The sequence below is a fragment of the Triticum urartu genome, chromosome 6A (assembly GCF_056163025.1).
Source record: "Triticum urartu cultivar PI428250 chromosome 6A, HENAU_Tu73, whole genome shotgun sequence".
NCBI lineage: Eukaryota > Viridiplantae > Streptophyta > Magnoliopsida > Poales > Poaceae > Triticum > Triticum urartu.
Genome location: NC_141878.1, coordinates 12,196,264 through 12,219,375, shown reverse-complemented (window position 1 = coordinate 12,219,375; position 23,112 = coordinate 12,196,264). Strand labels below are relative to the sequence as shown.

The following is a 23,112-nucleotide window of genomic DNA, read 5'->3' as shown; positions in this document are numbered from 1 at the left end:
AGAGCGTTAGTAATCGTACCAGGGTTGGAGGTAACAGCGTCTTCCATCTCTTGATCATCGTCCTTGGCGGAGATCTCCAAGGTGGCAGCACTGCAAATTTCGAAAGTCAGTCGGCTTATTCAACGAGTCGACCAAGAGTCCGTCACATTCGACAAAGGAAAACAAATTCTACTATTACCCAGAAATGGTGGGGACAGTCATCTTCATCTTGGGCAGAGTCTTGGGCGGCTTGGACGGCGTCGCGCGTGGATGCTTGGGAGTTTTTTCTGTCGGTGCTGGAGATGAGGTCCGAGGGCGCTTCGACGACTGCCCAACATGGACAGTCGCCTTACCACGTTCCCGCGCAGGGTCGTGTGTAAGCTTGGATCGCCGTTTCGAGCGGGGAGGTTCGACTTCTTCCTCCTCTTCTTCACTGGAGTCGTCGTCATCATCCCCCTCTCCTTCGCCGTGAGATTCCCACTCTTCTCTCTCGTCTCCACTTTCGCCTCCGCTCGCCTCTCCTTCCTCGGCCTGCTCCTGTGCTCCATTGGGTGTCGAGTACATCTCAGTAGTGGCCTAGAGGACAGCAAACAAGACAAAAGTCAATCGACTGATCCAAAGAGAACAAATAAAGAAAGCAAGATCTCAGTCAGAAATGCAAGGTCAGACCTGATCCACTTCGTATGATTGGTTGAGTGGAGGAATCCTCCTGGCACCTCGGGGGTTGTCCTTGTTCCCTGTGATACTTGACAGCCACCCTTCCAACATCTCGTCAGTGACCTCCTCTGGGTGAATCCGAGTGGTGTCTTCGAGACCCGAGTACAGCCACATCGGGTGGTCACGAGCCTGAAGCGGTTGGATACGCCTCCGAAGGAAGACTTCCAGCAAGTCCATGCCAGTCACACCCTCGCGGACAAGCTGAACCACTCGACCGACCAGCACCTTGACTTGCGCCTTTTCCTCCGGCGTCACTTTCAGAGAGGCAGGTTTTTGTGCTCGATTCAGAGAAAAAGGGGGAAGCCCAGTCGACTGTCCAGGGGTCACCTGGTCTTTACAGTAAAACCAAGTCGATTGCCACCCACGGACTGACTCGGGAAAAGTGATAGATGGAAAGGAACTTTTTCCCCTCATCTGGATCGCCAGGCCCCCGCACAGCTAAATCACCTGCGTCCGTTCGTCACTCGACTTGGCCTTCTTGACCGACTGAGAGTGGCAAGTGAAGATGTGCTTGAAGAGTCTCCAATGGGGGCGGCAACCCAAGAAGTTTTCACACAAGGAAACGAAAGCAGCAAGATACACAATAGAATTGGGAGTAAAGTGATGGAGCTGCGCTCTGAAGAAGTTCAAGAAGCTCTGGAAAAAAGGATGAGGAAGCAGAGAGAATCCGCGATCGATATGGGTGGTGAGGAGGACGCACTCACCATCACGAGGCTGGGGTTCGACTTCTTTCCCCGGAAGACGCACAGATTCGCGGGGCATGAATCCCCCCTCGACCAGATCATCAAGATCATCCTGCCGAATCGTTGACGGCATCCAGTCGCCCTGGATCAAATCCTTGGGCAGAGCAGTCCTCGAGGAAGTTCCACCCCGAGCGGACTTCTTCCCCTTCCCCTGCACCACCGCCTTCTTCGCGCGCTCCAGAGCCGACGTCTTCTCCTTCACCATCGTTGTCGGCGAAGCTCGAACAGGCCTACGGCACCAAGGTGAGAGCGGAGGTGGCGGAGGATCTTGTGAAGGAAGAGGGAAAAGTGGTGGCGCACTGTTCGGGGGCCCCGAGCCGGCAACTTATAAGAGGTCGCTTCCGAGTGGCTGACTGGTAGGCCCAGGCAATCCCGTCAAATCCCGCAACAGACGTGCGCGCGGTACGTGGCGAAAAAGGTGGCGCGGGGATCGAGGAGCTTCCGTCCTATCCCATCCGATTACTGCGGCCGCCCCCGTCCCGCGCGCTTCCCGAAATTCAAATCCCGCAAAATCCGCGGACCGCAGGACAACTCGTCAAACAGAAGATCCCTTTCATACCATCACTCGGAACTTCACAAGTAAAGAAATTCACTCGACAAGAGGCCAAGAATGGATCAAGGCGACTGAAAGAAGTTGACGACGTCATCCGTGACAATTGATCCAAAACAAGACGTTCATATAACATGAAGAACCAGTCGGAAAGATCCCCAACTCTTTCCCCACTCAAACCTCGATCCATTCGGGGGCTAATGATGAAGCTACGTACCTAGGGTAGGGGCATGGACCTGTCCTAAGTGCCCTACTCAAGGACATCCCTAGAAGAAGTCACCTTTCAATCAACTTGGAGGTATCCCACTCGACGGATTCAAGACACTCAACCACGAAGCTATCACTCGACCATGAAGCCAACCACTCGACTGCCAGGAGATCTAAAGTCACTCCGCACGCAAACGGTCGGTCATTAAGTAACTTTTATGGTCATCATAGCACTTTATTAGGGGCGTTACCAGTAACCCCCATTCTTAATGTACTTTAAACCCTGCATTACGGAGGGCTAGAGGGGCCTGGCGAACTCTATATAAGCCACCCCCCTCCTCAGTATCAAGGGTTCGCACCCTTGTTATTCACACACACATAATTCAGTTGACCGCCTCCGGGCACCGTGACGTAGGGCTGTTACTTCCTCCGAGAAGGGCCTGAACTCGTAATCCTCATGTGCTTACAACTCCTCAATAGCTAAGATCTAGCCTCTCCATACATACCCCCCTACATCACTGTCAGAGTTAGAACCACGACACGCCCCATACTCCACTTGCTGCCCTCTATTTCCACTAAGGCCCATGTAGGCCCATTATGCCTCCGGGGGGGGGGGGGGTTCCCGTAACCCCCGGTACTCCGATATATGTTCGAAACTTCCGGAACCTTTTCGGTGTCCGAACATAGTCGTCCAATATAACGATCTTTACGTCTCGACCATTTCGAGACTCCTCATCATGTCCGTGATCACATCCGGGACTCCGAACTACCTTCGGTGCATCAGAACACAAAACTCATAATACCGATCGTCACCGAACTTTAAGCGTGCGGACCCTACGGGTTCGAGAACTATGCAGACATGACCGAGACATGTCTCTGGTCAATAACCAATAGCGGAACCTGGATGCTCATATTGGCTCCCACATATTCAATGAAGATCTTTATCGGTCAAACGCATAACAACATACGTTGTTCCCTTTGTCATCGGTATGTTACTTGCCCGAGATTCGATCGTCGGTATCTCAATATCTAGCTCAATCTCGTTGCCGGCAAGTCTCTTTACTCGTTACGTAATGCATCATCCCACAACTAACTCATTAGTCACATTGCTTGCAAGGCTTATAGTGATGTGCATTACCGAGAGGGCCCAGAGATACCTCTCCGACAATCGGAGTGACAAATCCTGATCTCGAAATACGCCAACTCAACAAGTACCTTCGGAGACACCTGTAGAGCACCTTTATAATCACCCAGTTATGTTATGACGTTTGGTAGCACACAAAGTGTTTCTCCGATAAACGGGAGTTGCATGATCTCATTGTCATAGGAACATGTATAAGTCATGAAGAAAGCAATAGCAACATACTAAGCGATCAAGTGCTAAGCTAACAGAATGGGTCAAGTCAATCACATCATTCTCCTAATGATGTGATCCCGTTAATCAAATGACAACTCATGTCTATGGCTAGGAAACTTAACCATCTTTGATTCAACGAGCTGGTCAAGTAGAGGCATACCAGTGACACTCTGTTTGTCTATGTATTCACACATGTATTATGTTCCGGTTAATACAATTCTAGCATGAATAATAAACATTTATCATGAAATAAGGAAATAAATAATAACTTTATTATTTCCTCTAGGGCATATTTCCTCTAGTCTCCCACTTGCACTGGAGTCAATAATCTAGTTAACATGGCCATGTGATTTAACACCAATAGTTCACATCACCATGTGATTAACACCCATAGTTCACATCGTCATGTGACCAACACCCAAAGGGTTTACTAGAGTCAATAATCTAGTTCACATCGCTATGTGATTAATACCCAAAGAGTACTAAGGTGTGATCATGTTTTGCTTGTGAGAGAAGTTTAGTCAACGGGTCTGCCACATTCAGATCCGTATGTATTTTGCAAATTTCTATGTCAAAAATGCTCTCCACGGAGCTACTCTAGCTAATTGCTCCCACTTTCAATATTTATCCAGATTGAGACATAGAGTCATCTGGATCAGTGTCAAAACTTGCATCAACGTAACCCTTTACGACGAACCTTTTGTCACCTCCATAATCGAGAAACATATCCTTATTCCACTAAGGATAATTTTGACCAATGTCCAGTGATCTACTCCTAGATCACTATTGTACTCCCTTGCCAAACTCAGGGCAGGGTGCACAATATGTTTGATACACAGCATGACATACTTTATAGAACCTATGGTTGAGGCATAGGGAATAACTTTCATTCTCTCTCTATCTTCTGCCGTGGTCGGGTTTTGAGTCTTACTCAACTTCATACCTTGCAACATAGGCAAGAACTCTTTCTTTGACTGTTTAATTTTGAACTATTTCAAAATCTTGTCAAGGTATGTACTCATTGAAAAACTTATCAAGCGTCTTGATCTATCTCTATATATCTTGATGCTCAATATGTAAGTAGCTTCACCGATGTCTTTCTTTGAAAAACTTTTATTCAAGTATCCTTTTATGCTATCTAGAAATTCTATATCATTTCCAATCAGCAATATGTCATCCACATATAATATCAGAAATGCTACAGAGCTCCCACTCACTTTCTTGTAAATACAGGCTTCACCGCAAGTCTGTATAAAGCTATATTCTTTGATCAACTCATCAAACGTATATTCCAACTCCGAGATGCTTGCACCAGTCCATAGATGGATCGCTGGAGCTTGCACATTTTGTTAGCACCCTTTGGATCGTTAAAACCTTCTGGTTGCATGATATACAACTCTTCTTCCAGAAATACATTCAGGAATGCAGTTTTGATATTCATTTGCCAGATTTCATCAAATGTGTCAATTGCTAATATGATTCGGACAAACTTAAGAATCTCTACGAGTGAGAAAATCTCATCGTAGTCAACACTTTGAACTTGCCGAAAACATTTTTGCGACAATTCGAGCTTCGTAGATAGTAACACTACTATCAGTGTCCGTCTTCCTCTTGAAGATCCATTTATTCTCAATGGCTTGCCGATCATTGGGCAAGTCAACCAAAGTCCATACTTTGTTCTCATACATGGATCCCATCTTAGATTTCATGGGCTTAAACCATTTTGCGGAATCTGGGCTCATCATCGCTTCCTCATCGTTCGTAGGTTCGTTATGGTCAAGCAACATGACCTCTAGAACAGGATTACCGTACCACTCTGGTGCGGACCGTGCTCTGGTTGACCTACGAGGTTTGATAGTAACTTGATCTGAAGTTTCATGATCATCATCATTAATCTTCCTCACTAATTGGTGTAGGCATCACTGGAACTGATTTCAATGATGAACTATTTTCGAATTCGGGAGAAGGTACTATTACCTCATCAAGTTCTATTTTCCTCCCACTCACTTCTTTCGAGAGAAACTTTTTCTCTAGAAAGGATCCATTCTTAGCAACGAATATCTTGCCATCGGATCAGTGATTAGAAGGTCTACCCAATAGTCTCCGTTGGGTATCCTATGAAGACACATTTCTTCGATTTGGATTCGAGCTTATCAAGTTGAAACTTTTTCACATAAGCATCGCAACTCCAAACTTTAAGAAACGAAAACTTTGGTTTCCTGCCAAACCACAGTTCATATTGTGTCGTCTCAACGGATTTAGATGGTGCCCTATTTAACGTGAATGCAGCTGCCTCTAATGCATAACCCCAAAACGATAGTGGTAAATCGGTAAGAGACATCATAGATTGCACCATATATAATATAGTACGGTTATGATGTTCGGACACACCATTACGCTGTGGTGTTCCAGATGACGAGAGTTGCGAAACTATTCCGCATTGTTTCAAGTGAAGACCAAACTCGTAACTCAAATATTCTCCTCCACGATCAGATCGTAGAACCTTTATTTTCTTGTTACGATGATTTTCCACTTCACTCTGAAATTATATGAACTTTTCAAATGTTTCAGACTTATGTTTCATTAAGTAGATATACCCATATCTGCTCAAATCATCTGTGAAGGTCAGAAAATGACGATACCCGCCGCGAGCCTCAACACTCATCGGATCGCATACATCAGTATGTATTATTTCCAATGAGTCAGTTGCTCGCTCCATTGTTCCGGAGAACGGAGTCTTAGTCATCTTGCCCATAAGGCATGGTTCGCAAGCATCAAGTGATTCCAAAATCCCATCAGCATGGAGTTTCTTCATGCGCTTTACACCAATATGACCTAAACGGCAGTGCCACAAATAAGTTGCACCATCATTATTAACTTTGCATCTTTTAGCTTCAATATTGTGAATATGTGTATTACTACGATCGAGATCCAACAAACCATTTTCATTGGGTGTATGACCATAGATGGTTTTATTCATGTAAACAGAACAACAATTATTCTCTAACTTAAATGAATAACTATATTGCAATAAACATGATCAAATCATATTCATGCTCAACGCAAAACATCAAATAACACTTACTTAGGTTCAACACTAATCCCGAAAGTATAGGGAGTGTGTGATAATGATCAAATCAATCTTGGAACTACTTCCAACACACATCATCACTTCACGCTCAACTAGTCTCTGTTTATTCTGTAACTCCTGTTTCGAGTTACTAATTTTCAGCAACCGAACAAGTATCAAATACCCAGGGGCTACTATAAACACTAGTAAGGTACACATCAACCTGTATATCAAATATACCCTTGTTGACTTTGCCATCCTTTTTATAAAATATTCAGGGCATTTCCGCTTCCAGTGACCATTTCCTTTGCATTAGAAGCACTCAGTTTCAGGCTTTAGTCTAGCTTTGGGCTTCTTCACTGAAGTAACAACTTGCTTGCCATTCTACATGAAGTTCCCTTTCTTTCCCTTTGCCCTTTTCTTGAAACTAGTGGTCTTGTTAATCATCAACACTTGATGCTCTTTCTTGATTTCTACCTTCATCGATTTCATCATCATGAAAAGCTTGGGAATCGTTTTCTTCATCCCTTGCATACTATAGTCATCACGAAGTTCTACCAACTTGGTGATGGTGACTAGAGAATTATGTCAATCACTATCTTATCTGGAAGATTAACTCCCACTTGATTCAAGCGATTGTAGTACCCAGACAATCTGAGAACATGCTCACTGCTTGAGCTATTCTCCTCCACCTTTTAGCTATAGAATTTGTTGGAGACTTCATATCTCTCAACTTGGGTATTTTCTTGAAATATTAACTTCAACTCCTGGAACATCTCATATGGTCCATGACGTTCAAAACATCTTTGAAGTCCCGATTCTAAGCCGTTAAGCATGGTGCACTAAACTATCAAGTAGTCATCATATTGAGCTAGCCAAACGTTCAAAACGTCTGCATCTGCTCCTGCAATAGGTCTGTCACCTAGTGGTGCATTAAGGACACGATTCTTCTGTGCAGCAATGAGGATAATCCTCAGATCATGGATCCAATCCGCATTATTGCTACTAAAATCTTTCAACTTAGTTTTCTCTAGGAACATATCAAAAATAAAACAGGGGAGCTAAATGCGAGCTATTGATCTGCAACATAGATATGCTAATACTACCAGGACTAAGTTCATGATAAATTAAAGTTCAATTAATCATATTACTTAAGAACTCCCACTTAGATAGACATCCCTCTAATCATCTAAGTGATCACGTGATCCATATCACCTCACACCATGTCCGATCATCATGTGAGATGGAGTAGTTTTCAATGGTGAACATCACTATGTTGATCATATCTACTATATGATTCACGCTCGACCTTTCGGTCTCCAGTGTTCCGAGGCCATATCTGCATATGCTAGGCTCGTCAAGTTTAACCTGAGTATTCTGCGTGTGCAAAACTGGCTTGCACCCGTCGTAGAATAACGTAGAGCTTATCACACCCGATCATCACGTGGTGTCTCGGCACGACGAACTTTGGCAACGGTGCATACTCAGGGAGAACACTTTTAGCTTGAAATTTAGTAAGGGATCATCTTATAAAGCTACCGCTGAACTAAGCAAAATAAGATGTATAAAAGATAAACATCACATGCAATCATAATATGTGACATGATATGGCCATCATCATCTTGTGCTTTTGATCTTCATCTCCAAAGTACTGTCATGATATCCATTGTTACCGGCATGACACTATGATCTCCATCATCTTGATCTTTTATCAACGTGTCATCACATGGTCGTCTCACCAGCTATTGCTTTTGCAACTATTGCTATCGCATAACGATAAAGTAAGGCAATTACATAGCACTTGCATCTTATGCAAATAAAGAGACAACCATAAGGCTCCTGCTAGTAGCCGATAACTTTAACAAAACATGATCATCTCATACAACAATTTATATTTCATCAAGTCTTGACCATATCACATCACAACATGCCCTGCAAAAAATAAGTTAGACGCCCTCTACTTTGTTGTTGCAAATTTTACGTGGCTGCTACGGGCTGAGCAAGAACCGTTCTTACCTACGCATCTAAACCACAATGATAGTTCGTCAAATTAGTGTTGTTGTAACCTTCTCAAGGACCGGGCATAGCCACACTCAGTTCAACTAAAGTTGGAGAAACTGACACCCGCTAGCCACCTGTGTGCAAAGCACGTTGGTAGAACTAGTCTCGCGTAAGCGTAAGCGTAATGTCTGGCCGGGCCGCTTCATCCAACAATACCACCGAACCAAACTATGACATGCTGGTAAGTAGTATGACTTGTATCGCCCACAACTCACTTGTGTTCTACTCGGGCATATAACATCTACGCATAAAACTAGGATCGGATGCCACTGTTGGGGAACATAGTGATTTCAAAAAAAATTCTACGCACACGCAAGATCATGGTGATGCATAGCAACGAGAGGGGAGAGTGTTGTCCCCGTATGTAACGCCCCGGACACACCCGCCGATGGTCGTTACTCCTAGCGGGATCTAGACTGGCCCCACAGATCAATACTAGTCTTTTCTGCGCACTTTGTCCTCACTCGTGCGCACCCGGGAGCAACTTCCCGGTCGGTCACCCATCCTGAAACTACTCCAAGCTGAGCACACTTAACTTTGGAGTTCTGTCCGAATGGGCTCCCGGAAAAGAAGGAATTCCTTATTGATATGAGTAGTCTATCATCCCTAATAAGCCAGGCTATCACAACGTACCCTCATAGACCGAAAGAGGAAGCGTTAGAACAACATGGTTGATGTAGTCGTACGTCTTGACGATCCGACCGATCCAAGTAACGAACGTACGGCACCTCCGAGTTCATCACACGTTCAGCTCGATGACGTCCCGCGAGCTCCAATCCAGCAAAGCTCCATAGGAGAGTTTCATCAGCACGACGGCGTGGTGACGGTGATGATGATGCTACAGACGCAGGGCTTCGCCTAAGCACCGCTACGATATGATCGAGGTGGATTATGGTCGGGGGGCACCGCACACGGCTAATGTTGGGGAACGTAGTAATTTCAAAAAAATTCCTACGCACACGCAAGATCATGGTGATGCATAGCAACGAGAGGGGAGAGTGTTGTCTACGTACCCTCGTAGACCGATAGCGGAAGCGTTATGACAACGCGGTTGATGTAGTCGTACGTCTTCACGATCCGACCGATCAAGCACCGAAACTACGGCACCTCCGAGTTCTAGCACACGTTCAGCTCGATGACGATCCCCGGACTCCGATCCAGCAAAGTGTCGGGGAAGAGTTCCGTCAGCACGACGGCGTGGTGACGATCTTGATGTACTAATGTCGCAGGGCTTCGCCTAAGCACTACTACAATATTATCGAGGACTATGGTGGAAGGGGGCACCGCACACGGCTAAGAATATGATCACGTGGATCAACTTGTGTCTCTAGGGGGTGCCCCTGCCTCCGTATATAAAGGCTCAAAAGGGGGGCGGCCGGCCAAGAGGAGGCGCGCTAGGAGGAGTCCTACTCCCTCCAGGAGTAGGACTCCCCCCCTTTCCTAGTTGGAATAGGATTCGTGGAGGGGGGAAAGAGGAGAGAGAGGAGGAAGGGGGGCCGGCCCCCTCTCCTTGTCCTATTCGGACCAAGGGGGGGAGAGGCGCGCGGCCCATCTCTGGCCACCTCTCCTCTCTTCCACTAAGGCCCACTAAGGCCCATATACCTCCCGGGGGATTCCGGTAACCTCCCGGTACTCCGGTAAAATCCCGATTTCACCCGGAACACTTCCGATATCCAAACATAGGCTTCCAATATATCAATCTTTATGTCTCGACCATTTCAAGACTCCTCGTCTCGACCATGATCACATCTGGGACTCCTAACTCCTTCGGTACATCAAAACACATAAACTCATAATATAACTGTCATTGAAACCTTAAGCGTGCGGACCCTATGGGTTCGAGAACAATGTAGACATGACCGAGACTCGTCTCCGGTCAATAACCAATAGCGGAACCTGGATGCTCATATTGGCTCCTACATATTCTACGAAGATCTTTATCGGTCAGACCGCATAACAACATACGTTGTTCCCTTTGTCATCGGTATGTTACTTGCCCGAGATTCGATCGTCGGTATCCAATACCTAGTTCAATCTCGTTACCGGCAAGTCTCTTTACTCGTTCCGTAATACATCATCCCGCAACTAACTCATTAGTTGCAATGCTTGCAAGGCTTAAGTGATGTGCATTACCGAGAGGGCCCAGAGATACCTCTCCGACGATCGGAGTGACAAATCCTAATCTCGAAATACGCCAACCCAACATGTACCTTTGGAGACACCTGTAGAGCACCTTTATAATCACCCAGTTACGTTGTGACGTTTGGTAGCACACAAAGTGTTACTCCGGAACACTTGAGTTGCATAATCTCATAGTCATAGGAACATGTATAAGTCATGAAGAAAGTAATAGCAACATACTAAACGATCGGGTGCTAAGCTAATGAAATGGGTCATGTCAATCAGATCATTCAACTAATGATGTGATCCCGTTAATCAAATGACAACTCTTTGTCCATGGTTAGGAAACATAACCATCTTTGATTAACGAGCTAGTCAAGTAGAGGCATACTAGTGACACTCTGTTTGTCTATGTATTCACACATGTATTATGTTTCCGGTTAATACAATTCTAGCATGAATAATAAACTTTTATCATGATATAAGGAAATAAATAATAACTTTATTATTGCCTTTAGGGCATATTTCCTTCAGCTAAGGGATCAATGATCAATTGTGTGTCTATGGGGTGCCCCCTACCCCTGTATATAAAGGAGAGGAGGAGGAGAGGGCCGGCCAAGGGGAGAGGCGCGCCCAAGGGGGGGCAATCATACTCCAAGTAGGTTTGCCCCCTCTTTCCTAGTCCTAGTAGGAGAGGGGAAGGAAAGGGAGAGGAGGAGAAGGAAAGAGGGGGCCGCCCCCTTGCCCTAAACCAATTCGGTTTTGGCCTTGGGGGGCGCGCCCCATACTCCCCTTGCTGCCCTCTATTTCCACTAAGGCCCATGTAGGCCCATTATGCTCTAGGGGGGGGGGGGGTTCCGGTACTCCGATATATGTCCGAAACCTTCCGGAACCTTTCCGGTGTCCGAACATAGTCGTCCAATACATCGATCTTTACGTCTTGACCATTTCAAGACTCCTCGTCATGTCCGTGATCACATCCGGGACTCCGAACTACCTTCGGTACATCAAAACACAAAACTCATAATACCGATCATGACCGAACTTTAAGCGTGCAGACCCTACGGGTTCGAGAACTATGCAGACTTGACCGAGACACGTCTTCGGTCAATAACCAATAGCGGAACCTGGATGATCATATTGGCTCCCACATATTCTACGAAGATCTTTATTGGTCAAACCGCATAACAACATACGTTGTTCCCTTTGTCATAGGTATGTTACTTGCCCGAGATTCGATCATCGGTATCTCAATACCTAGCTCAATCTCGTTGCCGGCAAGTCTCTTTACTCGTTACGTAATGCATCATCCCGCAACTAACTCACTAGTCTATCAAGTAGCAACAATAAACCCATGGAGTGACACGGCTATTACCTTTAACGCCAGTGATGAACCTAGATTCCGAACAGCCCGAGCTCCAGCCGCATTGGTCCTCAGCCCAATAGTGGACAGCTTTCGTCTTACCAAGGTATTCATGGACGGCGGCAGCGGATTGAACCTCATTTATGAGGAAACTCTTCAAAAAATGGAACTAGACTGGAGCCGAATCGAGCGAAGCAGCACAACCATTAGAGGGATAATCCCCAGTCGGGAAGCGCGCTGTACAGGAAAAATCACACTAGATGTGGTGTTCAGCACGCCGGATAATTACAGGTCCGAAGAGATCACGTTCCATGTGGCTCCGTTCAGCAGCGGTTATCACGCTCTGCTAGGGCGGGAAGCATTTACAATCTTCCAAGCAATACCCCATTACGGGTACATGAAGCTCAAAATGCCCGGGCCTAACGGGATCATCACTCTCGCTAGTGATCCGGACATAGCACTCCACGCCGAAAATAAGACAGCCGCACTGGCCCTCGAGGCACTATCCGAAGCCCTAGCGGCTGAGGAACTGACTGCGCTGCGCTCTACGGTGAATAGGGACGATGTGGTACTCGACAAAAGATCAAAGTCCACCTCCTTTAAACTGGCGGACGAAATAGTCAAATTCCAAGTCCATCCAACGGACCCAAATAAAACAGCTTCCATTGGGGCACAGTTAAACCCTGATGTAGAAGCCGCACTACGAGAGTTCCTACGAGAAAACTGGGACATTTTCGCCTGGCACCCTTCAGACATGCCAGGAACCCCACGCAGGCTGGCCGAGCACAACTTAAATATCCAAACAGGATTCAAACCTGTCAAACAGGCTCTTCGCCATTTTTCCGAACCTAAGAGACAGGCTATGGGAGAGGAGCTAGCAAAGCTATTGGAGGCCGGATTCATCAAAGACATAAAACATCCGGATTGGCTAGCAAACCTGGTGATGGTACCAAAGAAGGACAAATCCTGGCGCCTGTGCGTTGATTTTAAAGACCTTACCAAGGCTTGCCCAAAGGATCCCTTCCCCCTCCCCCGCATCGATCAAATTATTGACGTTACCGCAGGACACAATTCGTTGTGTTTCCTCAACGCATATTCCGGCTACCATCAAATCAAGATGGCAGAATCAGACCAATCCGCAACGGCATTTATCAAACCATACGGCCCATTCTGCTTCAACACAATGTCCTTCAGGCTCAAAAACGCCGGCGCAACATATCAGCGCATGATTCAGACATGTCTGGCAAGCCAGATCGGCAAAACAGTAGAGGCATATGTAGATGATGTGGTCGTCAAAACAAGACATGTCGAATCTCTAGTAGACGACTTGAGGCTCACATTTGATAACCTCCGAACATACGACATCAAGCTCAACCCGGAAAAATGCGTTTTCGGCGTTCCAGCCGGAAAGCTCTTGGGCTTCATTGTATCTGATAGAGGAATCGAAGCAAATCCAGACAAGATCCGAGCTCTGTCGCAACTGGATATCCCAAAGGACCTCAAACAAACACAAAAGTTAACTAGATGTGTGGCAGCTCTAAGCCGCTTTATCTCCCACTTGGGAGAAAAGGCCCTACCCCTTTACCGCCTCCTTCGGCGCACCAAACACTTCGAATGGACGGATGCAGCTACGGCCGGACTCGAGGAGATAAAAGCCATACTCGCAACAAACCCAGTCCTGGCCGCGCCAAATATTGGCGAACCAATGCTATTATACATTGCAGCAACACATCAGGTTGTAAGCGCAGTGCTCGTCGTCGAACGAGAAGCGGACGGACACAGATTCCCCCTTCAAAAGCCGGTCTATTATGTGTCCACTGTCCTCACCCCTTGCAAATCACGGTACCCGCACTATCAAAAGATCGCGTACGCGGTATTCATGGCATCCCGAAAGCTACGACACTACTTTCAAGACTGTTCAATAACAGTAGCCTTGGAAGTACCACTTAACGATATTATAAACAACTGTGACGCAATGGGCCGGATTGCAAAATGGGCCATTGAGCTCCTCCCGTTTGACATAACTTATAAGCCACGGCGAGCCATCAAGTCGCAAGTCTTGGCCGACTTCGTCGCAGAATGGGCGGAGGCCGAACTCCCTAAAGAGTACGGCACATATTCAAATTGGATCATGCACTTCGACGGCTCCAAGATGTTGGCCAGACTGGGGGCTCGCGTCGTTTTGACGTCCCCCACAGGAGACACAGTTCAATACGTACTCCAGATTATGTACACGGACTCCAACAACGCAGCCGAATATGAGGCCCTTTTACATGGTCTCTCGATGGCAGTATCCATGGTATTCAACGCCTAGAGGTGCGTGGGGACTCGAACCTCGCAATATCCCAAATAAATGGAGACTTCGATGCCAAGGATCCAAAAATGGCAGCCTACCGCAACGCCGTCCTAAAAATGTCAGCTCGGTTCGATGGGCTTGAATTTCACCATATAGCCCGGGAAAACAATCAGGCGGCAGATGTCCTGGCACGCATCGGCGCAAAAAGCGATATAGTCCCCCCCCCAACATCTTCTTGGAAAGGCTATTCAAGCCATCTGTAGTATGGGAAGGGGAGCCGAACAATAACACCCCGGACCCTGCCCGACACCGAAAATTCTGACACAATCGGAGGCTCTGCCAATGAAATAACACCTTCAGCCCACGTAATAATGGCCGTCATCGCCCCGTGGACAGAACCATTCCTCGCCTACCTCACCAGGCAGGAACTCCCCGAGGAACAAAATGAGGCACACTGCATAGTGCGGCGATCTAAAGCCTACAAAGTCCACGAGGGAGAGCTTTATAAGAAAAGCACTACCGGAGTCCTTCAAAGGTGCATCTCCGAAGAGGAGGGCGGAACCTCCTGGCTGAAATTCATGCTGGACTGGGCGGTCATCACGCTGCAGCTTGGTCCCTTGTAAGCAAGGCCTTCCGTACAGGCTTTTATTGGCCGATGGCCCGGGCAGACGCTCAGGACTTAGTCCAATGATGCACCGGTTGCCAGCTCTTTGCAAACCAAAGCCATATGCCACCCACCGCCCTCCGAACTATCCCCATTACTTGGCCCTTCGCGGTCTGGGGGCTTGACATGGTTGGACCCCTTAAAGGCGGAACCCACAAGCACAAATACTTACTGGTCATGGTGGATAAGTTCACCAGATGGATAGAAGCCAAGCCTGTTACGACGGCCGAATCCGGACCTGTGATAGACTTTATATCTGGGTTTGTACACCATTACGGAGTTCCCCACAGCATCATCACTAACAACGACACGAACTTCACGGCCGGCGAGGTAAAACTCTGGTGCAAAAACATGGGTATCAAGCTTGACTATGCTTCCGTCTATCACCCCCAAACCAACGGCCAGGTCGAGCATGCAAATGGTCTTATCATGAGCGGCATTAAACCCAGATTAGTGCGGTCCCTCAAGGAATCTAACACGCACTGGGTAGAGGAGCTCGACTCCGTACTCTGGGGGCTGCGAACCACGCCGAATCGCACCACCGGATACACACCATTCTTTATGCTGTACGGCGCAGAGGCAGTTTTGCCCTGCGACATAATTCATGACTCACCTCGAGTGCGCATGTACGAATAAAGAGAAGCCGAGCTCGATCTCCAGGACAGCTTAGACGCATTGGAGGAGGAGCGTGATGTGGCAAAAGCCTGTTCCGCATTCTATCAACAGCGGGCTCGAAGATACCAAAGCAGAGAAGTACGGGCCAAAAATTACAATGTTGGCGAATTAGTTCTACGACTACCGGACAAGAAAAAGGACAAACTCAAGCCCAAGTGGGAAGGTCCCTTCATAATTGACCAAGTCCTGACTGGTGGAGCGTACCGCCTACGAGACACATCAGATAACCGACTCGAGCCGAACCCATGGAATGCAGCCCGTCTCCGAAGATTCTACGCCTAAGCGTCGGACTCTATGTTTGTCTCCTTCCTTTGTCCATTTTTTATATATTTTCTGTCTTGCATTTCTCTTCTTCTTCCTTCTCCCTCTTATAGCCCTTAAAGGCTCATAAAGTGACGGGCCATCCGCGATCATTAAACTTGGGGGCTTCTTTAAACAGAAGCTTATTCATACGGGATTCATGCCCAACACATGTGTCACACTTCCGCATGTACCTTTTATTCACCATTATATGCATCAATATGACTTAAGTTTTGGCCAAGCTGGGTTACCTGGCTTGTGTGCTTACCCCTACGTTCCCGATTGTTCGGCTAGGTGGTAAAGGGAGCACCTCTGCGATTGTTACTGCCGGGTCAGCCGGACGTGTACCTCAGACTGGGTGAAGCCGAAAGCTAGCGTTCTTAAGGGAATATTCGGTCGGTGAATTAAAGATGATCTTTTTTATTTTTATCTATATGCCCCCAGATGTTTTTCCTGCGTTTCTTTTCGCAGCATGGACATGCACTTTAGGGCATGCCTCCCAGGGAAAGGAACCCCTAATGGAACTATTCTCCCTGGAAGATGTTTCTTACTAACCATGTAATATAACATAACTAGTCGGGCACTTGTCTATTCACGCACTAATGACCCCTACGCCTGGTCTCCATGCAGTCCCCGGTTCTTATATAACTGCATGGGAATTCGGACACACTCTGGATCGTCAGGTCGCGAGGCTGAAGCGAAAAGGTCGGCCATGACAAACGATCTACAATCCGGCTAGAAGGCATCATAAATGTCAATTACATTACATAGTCATTTTGACTGATCGTATTCCTCTTCAATACCATCTAACAGGCTGTCTAATTTACAGTCCTGCTGGGAATACTTTGCGGCCAACTCTACTTGGCCGTATACTAAGCTTACAGGGATCTCCTTCCCATCGGGCCCTATAGGACCGACCTCGGCCATGTGGTTGGGGTCAGCCTTTGCGTACCACGTCTTCACCATGGCCCAGGCCTCCCTAGCGCCTTGACGGCAGGCTGATATCTTCCACAATCGGAAGCGCCGCCGTGCTCCTTTTAGCTTCTCCGCAAGCTCTCCAAGGCCTTCGGGCATGGAGACGGATGGCCACAGGGCCTGGGCGACGCCTCGCATCGCCTGCCGAACTCGATCGAGCAGTTGCGACAGCTCGGGAAGAAGGTCACCCGTAGAACCGGGCATCTCCTCTGCTGGACGACCTGTCAGCACACCTACAGACATTGCTCTGTTAGTCGACTTCCTCGCCAAACTTTCTTTCAAAAGGTTCGTTCAAGCACTTACTAAATATGCCGCGCCGAAGCCGCTGATTCTCCTTCACGGAGTCTGACAGCTGGGCACGAACATCTTTCAGCTCGATGCCCAACTTGGTGCTGGCATCTCGGAGATCGTTCTTCTCCCCCATCACCTTTAACAGCACCCTCTCACCAGCTTTTAACTGGCGTAAGAGGTGTTGCCTTTCCGGATCCAATCCGGCGCCATCTGCAATTTCATTTGTCAGAATTCGTACCAAAGCTGTGCTTCACAAAATACTTATCTTTCGAAGTGTATATTACCTGAGGGGGCCTCTTTAGGCTCCCCTGCCGCGGCCAGTGCGGCCTCAAGTTGGGCTTTGCACTCTTCCAGCTCCTTGGACAGTAGGGAATTCTTTTCCGTAAGAATCTACATAATAAATGATCCTTAAATCAGTTATTTTAACTGTTTCAAGTCTCGGGGGCTACTGGTATATATAGTTACCAAAATTTTCTTACCCATATGTCTTTTACATATTGCTCCATGGCTCTGGTTAGACCATTTTGAGCGGCACGGAGATACGCATCTCCCGACTTAAAGGCATCTAACGCCTCTTGGGAGAAACAAGCGTCGCGAAGAATTGTCCGGCGACGCCTGTGCTTCATGGCACTCTCCACCTCAGAGTTGGTGGCAGACAACCTGTCCACATCCTCCGTCGGAAGAGCGTCCGGTGCGCGCCTTGTGTTCGGCCCCGCTTCCGGGCCAGGCTTTGGAGCCTGGCTGGTGGAGGCGCGATTGGCGGTCTCTCCGAATATAGTTCGGCGAGGTCTCTTTGTCCTGAAGAGTGCTCAAGTGTTAATATGCCCTGAAGGTACGACACCTGTGATAAAGGGATGCGCCATACCTTTGCGCTGATGCCCTAGTTCGGACTGCCCCTCTTTTCTGCCCACGGGGCCCTGCGGCCCCTCGTTGGCTTGTCGCCGCAGGTTCCGCCTCCTGTTTCTGGGAGGCCGGGATTAGCCCTGGATAATCAGCCGTAATGGCCACCAGGGCGTTGTCCTTGCTCAATTGATGGAACACTCCATCAATCAGATCCACCAAAAGCTCTGGATCCTCTTGTGAGTCCGGGTCAAGGGACCGTCCTAGGTCCTCGGGTTGTGGAGGAGGGCTGTTCATTTCTTTAACAGCCTGGCGCAGTTCCTGCGTCGGAATCACTACGATCAAATATTTAACAATGGGGATATAAAATGGATGGGCAAAGTTTGATCACTCACCCAGCTTGGAGGATTGTACATGGAAAATCCACCCTTTGGGTCAACACGGAGAAAATCCTCCTCTTCTCCCTTGTACAAAGTGGACAGGGTCTTTACTAGAGCCGCAGCCGAATCCGGCCCCTTACGGCCGTAGCGGGTGGTGTCGTTCTCCCCGTTGAAGTCCCACATGGGGTGGCCTCTATACTGTAGCGGCTGCACCCCTCGCATGATGCATGCGGCCATGACCCCGATCATGGTTAGTCCGGAATGAGCTAACAATCTTATCCGGCCCATCAGGTAAACAACGTCCCTGTCACTTTCCCTCTGAGGGCTCCGTGGGCGCCAGCTTAGGCGCTTCTTTAAGGGAGCATTGTTGAATTCAGGGAGGCCGATCCGGACAGGATCCGGTAGCGGGACGTCTTCTATGTAAAACCATTCCGAGGGCCAGTCTTCGGACGCCTTCTTTGGGGTTCCGGACAGATAGCCGGTCCCGGCGATGCGCCATACTTCGGCTCCGCCCACTTGATACATAGACCCCTTCTTGGAACGGGGCACGAGGCAAAATAGCTCCCTCCACAGTCCGAAATGAGTTTCAACACCCAAGAACAGCTCGCAGAGGGCTACAAAGCCCGCAATATGCAGTACTGAGGCAGGCATGAGGTGATGTAGCTGGAGGTCGTAGAACTCCAGCAACCCCAGGAGAAATGGATGGATTGGGAATCCGAGCCCCCTTATTAAATAAGGGACAAGGCACACCCGCTCTCCTTTGGAGGGATTAGGGGCACTCTTCGCTTGCTCTCCGCCGTTGTAAACGGCAAGACCGGCTCGAACCGGGACCATATAGGCCTGGGGAAGAAATCCCTTTGTCTGGAGCGTCACTAACTCGCTATGAGGGATGGAGCATCTTTCCCAATATCCAGGCTTAGGGCTAGAAGGGCGGTAGGAGGAGTCGCGACGGCTAGCCATGGTGGAATGTATCTTTGTCGAAAGCACTCTGATGAACACTTGTGAAGGGGGAAGGTGTGGTTTGGATCTAAATCCTCGTCTCCTTAAATAGGTCAGCTTGTTTACACGGCTGGGGGTGTGAATGTAAAAATACCCAGACCTTTCATATTCGTTTGACACGTGGGGAGCGGCCATTATTGGGCGCAGAAGCCAAGGAGCGCAACATCTACAAGAAACCGGACTTTATTCAACAGGTACATGGAATTTGGAGGAGAACCCGCCTTGCAATGCCGAAGACAATCTGCGCGCCGGACTCATTATCGTTGATGCCTGGTTCGGGGGCTACTGAGGGAGTCCTAGATTAGGGGGTGTCCGGATAGCCGAACTATACCTTCAGCCGGACTCCAGGACTATGAAGATACAAGATTGAAGACTTCGTCCCGTGTCCGGAAGGGACTTTCCTTGGCGTGGAAGGCAAACTTGACGATACGGATATTCAGATCTCCTACCATTGTAACCGACTCTATGTAACCCTAACCCTATCCGGTGTCTATATAAACTGGAGGGTTTTAGTCCGTAGGACAACATACACATCAACAATCATACCATAGGCTAGCATCTAGGGTTTAGCCTCTCTGATCTCGTGGTAGATCTACTCTTGTACTACCTATATCATCAATAATCAAGCAGGACGTAGGGTTTTACCTCCATCGAGAGGGCCCGAACCTGGGTAAAACTTCGTGTCCCCTGCCTCCTGTTACCATCCGGCCTAGACGCACAGTTCGGGACCCCCTACCCGAGATCCGCCGGTTTTGACACTGACACTTATAGTGATGTGCATTGCCGAGAGGGCCCAGAGATACCTCTTCGACAATCGGAGTGACAAATCCTAATCTCGAAATACGCCAACTCAACAAGTACCTTCGGAGACACCTGTAGAGAGCACCTTTATAATCACCCAGTTATGTTGTGACGTTTGGTAGCACACGAAGTGTTCCTCCGGTAAACGGGAGTTGCATAATCTCATAGTTATAGGAACATGTATAAGTCGTGAAGAAAGTAATAACAACATACTAAACGATCAAGTGCTAAGCTAACGGAATGGGTCAAGTCAATCACATCATTCTCCTAATGATATGATCCCGTTAATCAAATGACAACTCATGTCTATGGCTAGGAAACTTAACCTTTTTTGATTCAACGAGCTAGTCAAGTAGAGGCATACTAGTGACACTCTGTTTGTCTATGTATTCACACATGTATTATGTTTCTGGTTAATACAATTCTAGCATGAATAATAAACATTTATTGTGAAATAAGAAAATAAACAATCACTTTATCATTGCCTCTGGGGCATATTTCCTTCAATGCCTTCAACAAGGGAATGACACCGAATAGTGCCGCCATCGCCGGCCTCGGCAGCAGCCGCGAGCAGGTCTTCACCCAGATCTGTTCCAATGGCCTCCATCAAGCGTCTTGTGCACGGATTGTCCACCACCGCGACCGCCGCATCGCCCGTCACGAGCACAGCCGCTGACACATCGCCGCACGCGATGCGCATCGGACCGGGACGCCGCCGGCCGCGACCAGGCCAGATCTGGGAAGAGGAATCAACCTCCACCGCAACATCGGGCCACGCGCGGGAGCATCCAAACGCCGCCAGCCCCCGGCCAGCGCTCACCACGGAGCCCCGCACCCCTAAGTCGCCGCGCCCGCAAGTCCAGATCGAAACTCCAGCGGCCCTCCTCCAGCTGCTAGATGCTCCCAAGACGAGAGGGAAGAAGAGACCTAGGAGAAACGCCCCGCCGCCGCCGTCACTGGAGCCCGCCTGGGCTTCGCCGGCGGCGCCTCAGGCGGCGGCGCGACGAGGGATGAGAAGGGGAGGGCGGTGGGTGTCGCTAGGAGTCCCCCCCCCCCCCCCCCGTGTCGCCAGAGGAGGGTAACGCGGAAATACTGTATTACTCCAAGTGTATGTCATGTAATGTACGTATACGTTTCACGGTTCCACGTAGCCCATACATATATGCAGTTCTAATTCATCGGGTCAGAGTCAAATACGTCCCAGGCAAGTAGGGGTGCAGAGCGGCGCCCGAACCCAGCCCGCGCGGGGAAGGAATGGCCCGTCGCCGCCAGCGCCGCACGGGCAGGGCCCGGCGGACCAAGCCGGCGGCAAAGCTCCATTGCAGCTCCGACGAAGCTCCAATGCAGCCAGCAAAGCTCCATCGCAACTTTGGCGAGGCTACATTGCAGCGCCAGCTATGCTTCCAACGGACCGGCGTTGCTCCGATCCAGCTTCAAGATAACATCGCTGGAGTTACAGTGCCCCTGTCGGGTGCTCGCCGCGGTCACCGCCGCCGCGCCGACGACGCTCCGTTGCACCACTGGACAATATCGACGGAGCTTCATCGCAACACCGGCGCCCCCTCCCCCCCCCTCTCCGTGAAGCTCCATAGGCGGCGACGGGTGCTGCGATGCCGCATGGCGGCCATGGCGGAAGCTCCGACGCAGTGCGTGGTGACGATGACAGAAGCTAAGATGCAGCGCCTGCGGCCATGGCAGATGCTGCGATGCATCGTTGCCGGCGACGAGCACTCCATTGCAGCTCCGACACCAGTGACTTGTAGCACTATTAGCGTTGCCTCGAGGTTGCACCGCAGAGTTGTGCATGGATGAGTTGCTGCGTCGCCGCACCAACGGTCGTCGTCGAGCGTCGCATCACATCACCGGCAATGCCGGCGAGCGACCGCCTCCCCCATCCGTGTGTGTCGCCTCCATGGAGTTGCAGCACGTGGCGGTGCCGCGCGGGGCTCCACCATCCTTCATTATGCCACGGGATGCAGTAGGGTGGTTGGTGCCGTCGCTCCTTCTGGTTCGCTTTCATGGACTTGTTGGTTTTGCGTCGCCATGGAAGCCTCTCTACAAACATAAGATGGGAAATAAAGGGTGGAGGAGCGACGACGCGAAGGGATAAGGCTGGAGCTGGGAAAGCAGTGGATGGGTCCGCATGACACGTGTCCATCAATGCGCACGGTTTATCTTTCTCTGTTATCGTCCAGTGGATTCTAAATGTTTTCCTAATATTATTGATAGACTCCTCGTAGAAAAATCACTCATAGACAAGAGTCCGTTCATATATAACTCAAAATTGCATATAGTCCAATATTTATCTCGAAATAACGTGTGTTTCTATAACTCCATATACGTGCATACATTCAATATTTGAGAACATACTTGAATAAGTTAGGAACTCGTGACAGGCATATATAGTATGTATCCAGCAGCAAACCAACGAACGCCCTAGATTGATCGACTCCATCTCCACCATCCAGCAGCCGCCATGGACCAGACGCGGTGGGCGGACCTCCTGCCGGACTTGCTGTGCGAGATCGCCGCATGGCTGGACGACGTCGCGGACTTCGTCCGCTTCCATGCCGTCTGCAAGCCATGGCGTGCCTCACGCGACGAGGTGCGGCCGCCGTTGTTCCTGCCTTGGCTCCTCGCGGCGGACGGCAAAGATTCGGCCGCCCTCCGATTCAGATGCATCTTCTCCAAGTCCAGCTATCGGTCCATGCTGCCGTCCACGC

General features: G+C 48.9%; 1 protein-coding gene across 1 annotated transcript; it reads right to left on the bottom strand.

Annotated features, from left to right (window-relative positions):
- Positions 1-174: 174 nt before the first annotated feature.
- On the bottom strand, positions 175-21,089 carry LOC147963163 (uncharacterized). The gene is made up of 3 exons (XM_087529490.1): positions 20,900-21,089; positions 649-1,028; positions 175-555 (listed from the first exon to the last, which is right to left on the bottom strand). Exons 1-3 carry the CDS (start codon positions 21,087-21,089, stop codon positions 175-177), a joined length of 951 nt encoding a protein of 316 aa, XP_087385616.1.
- Between the last annotated feature and the right edge of the window lie 2,023 nt (positions 21,090-23,112).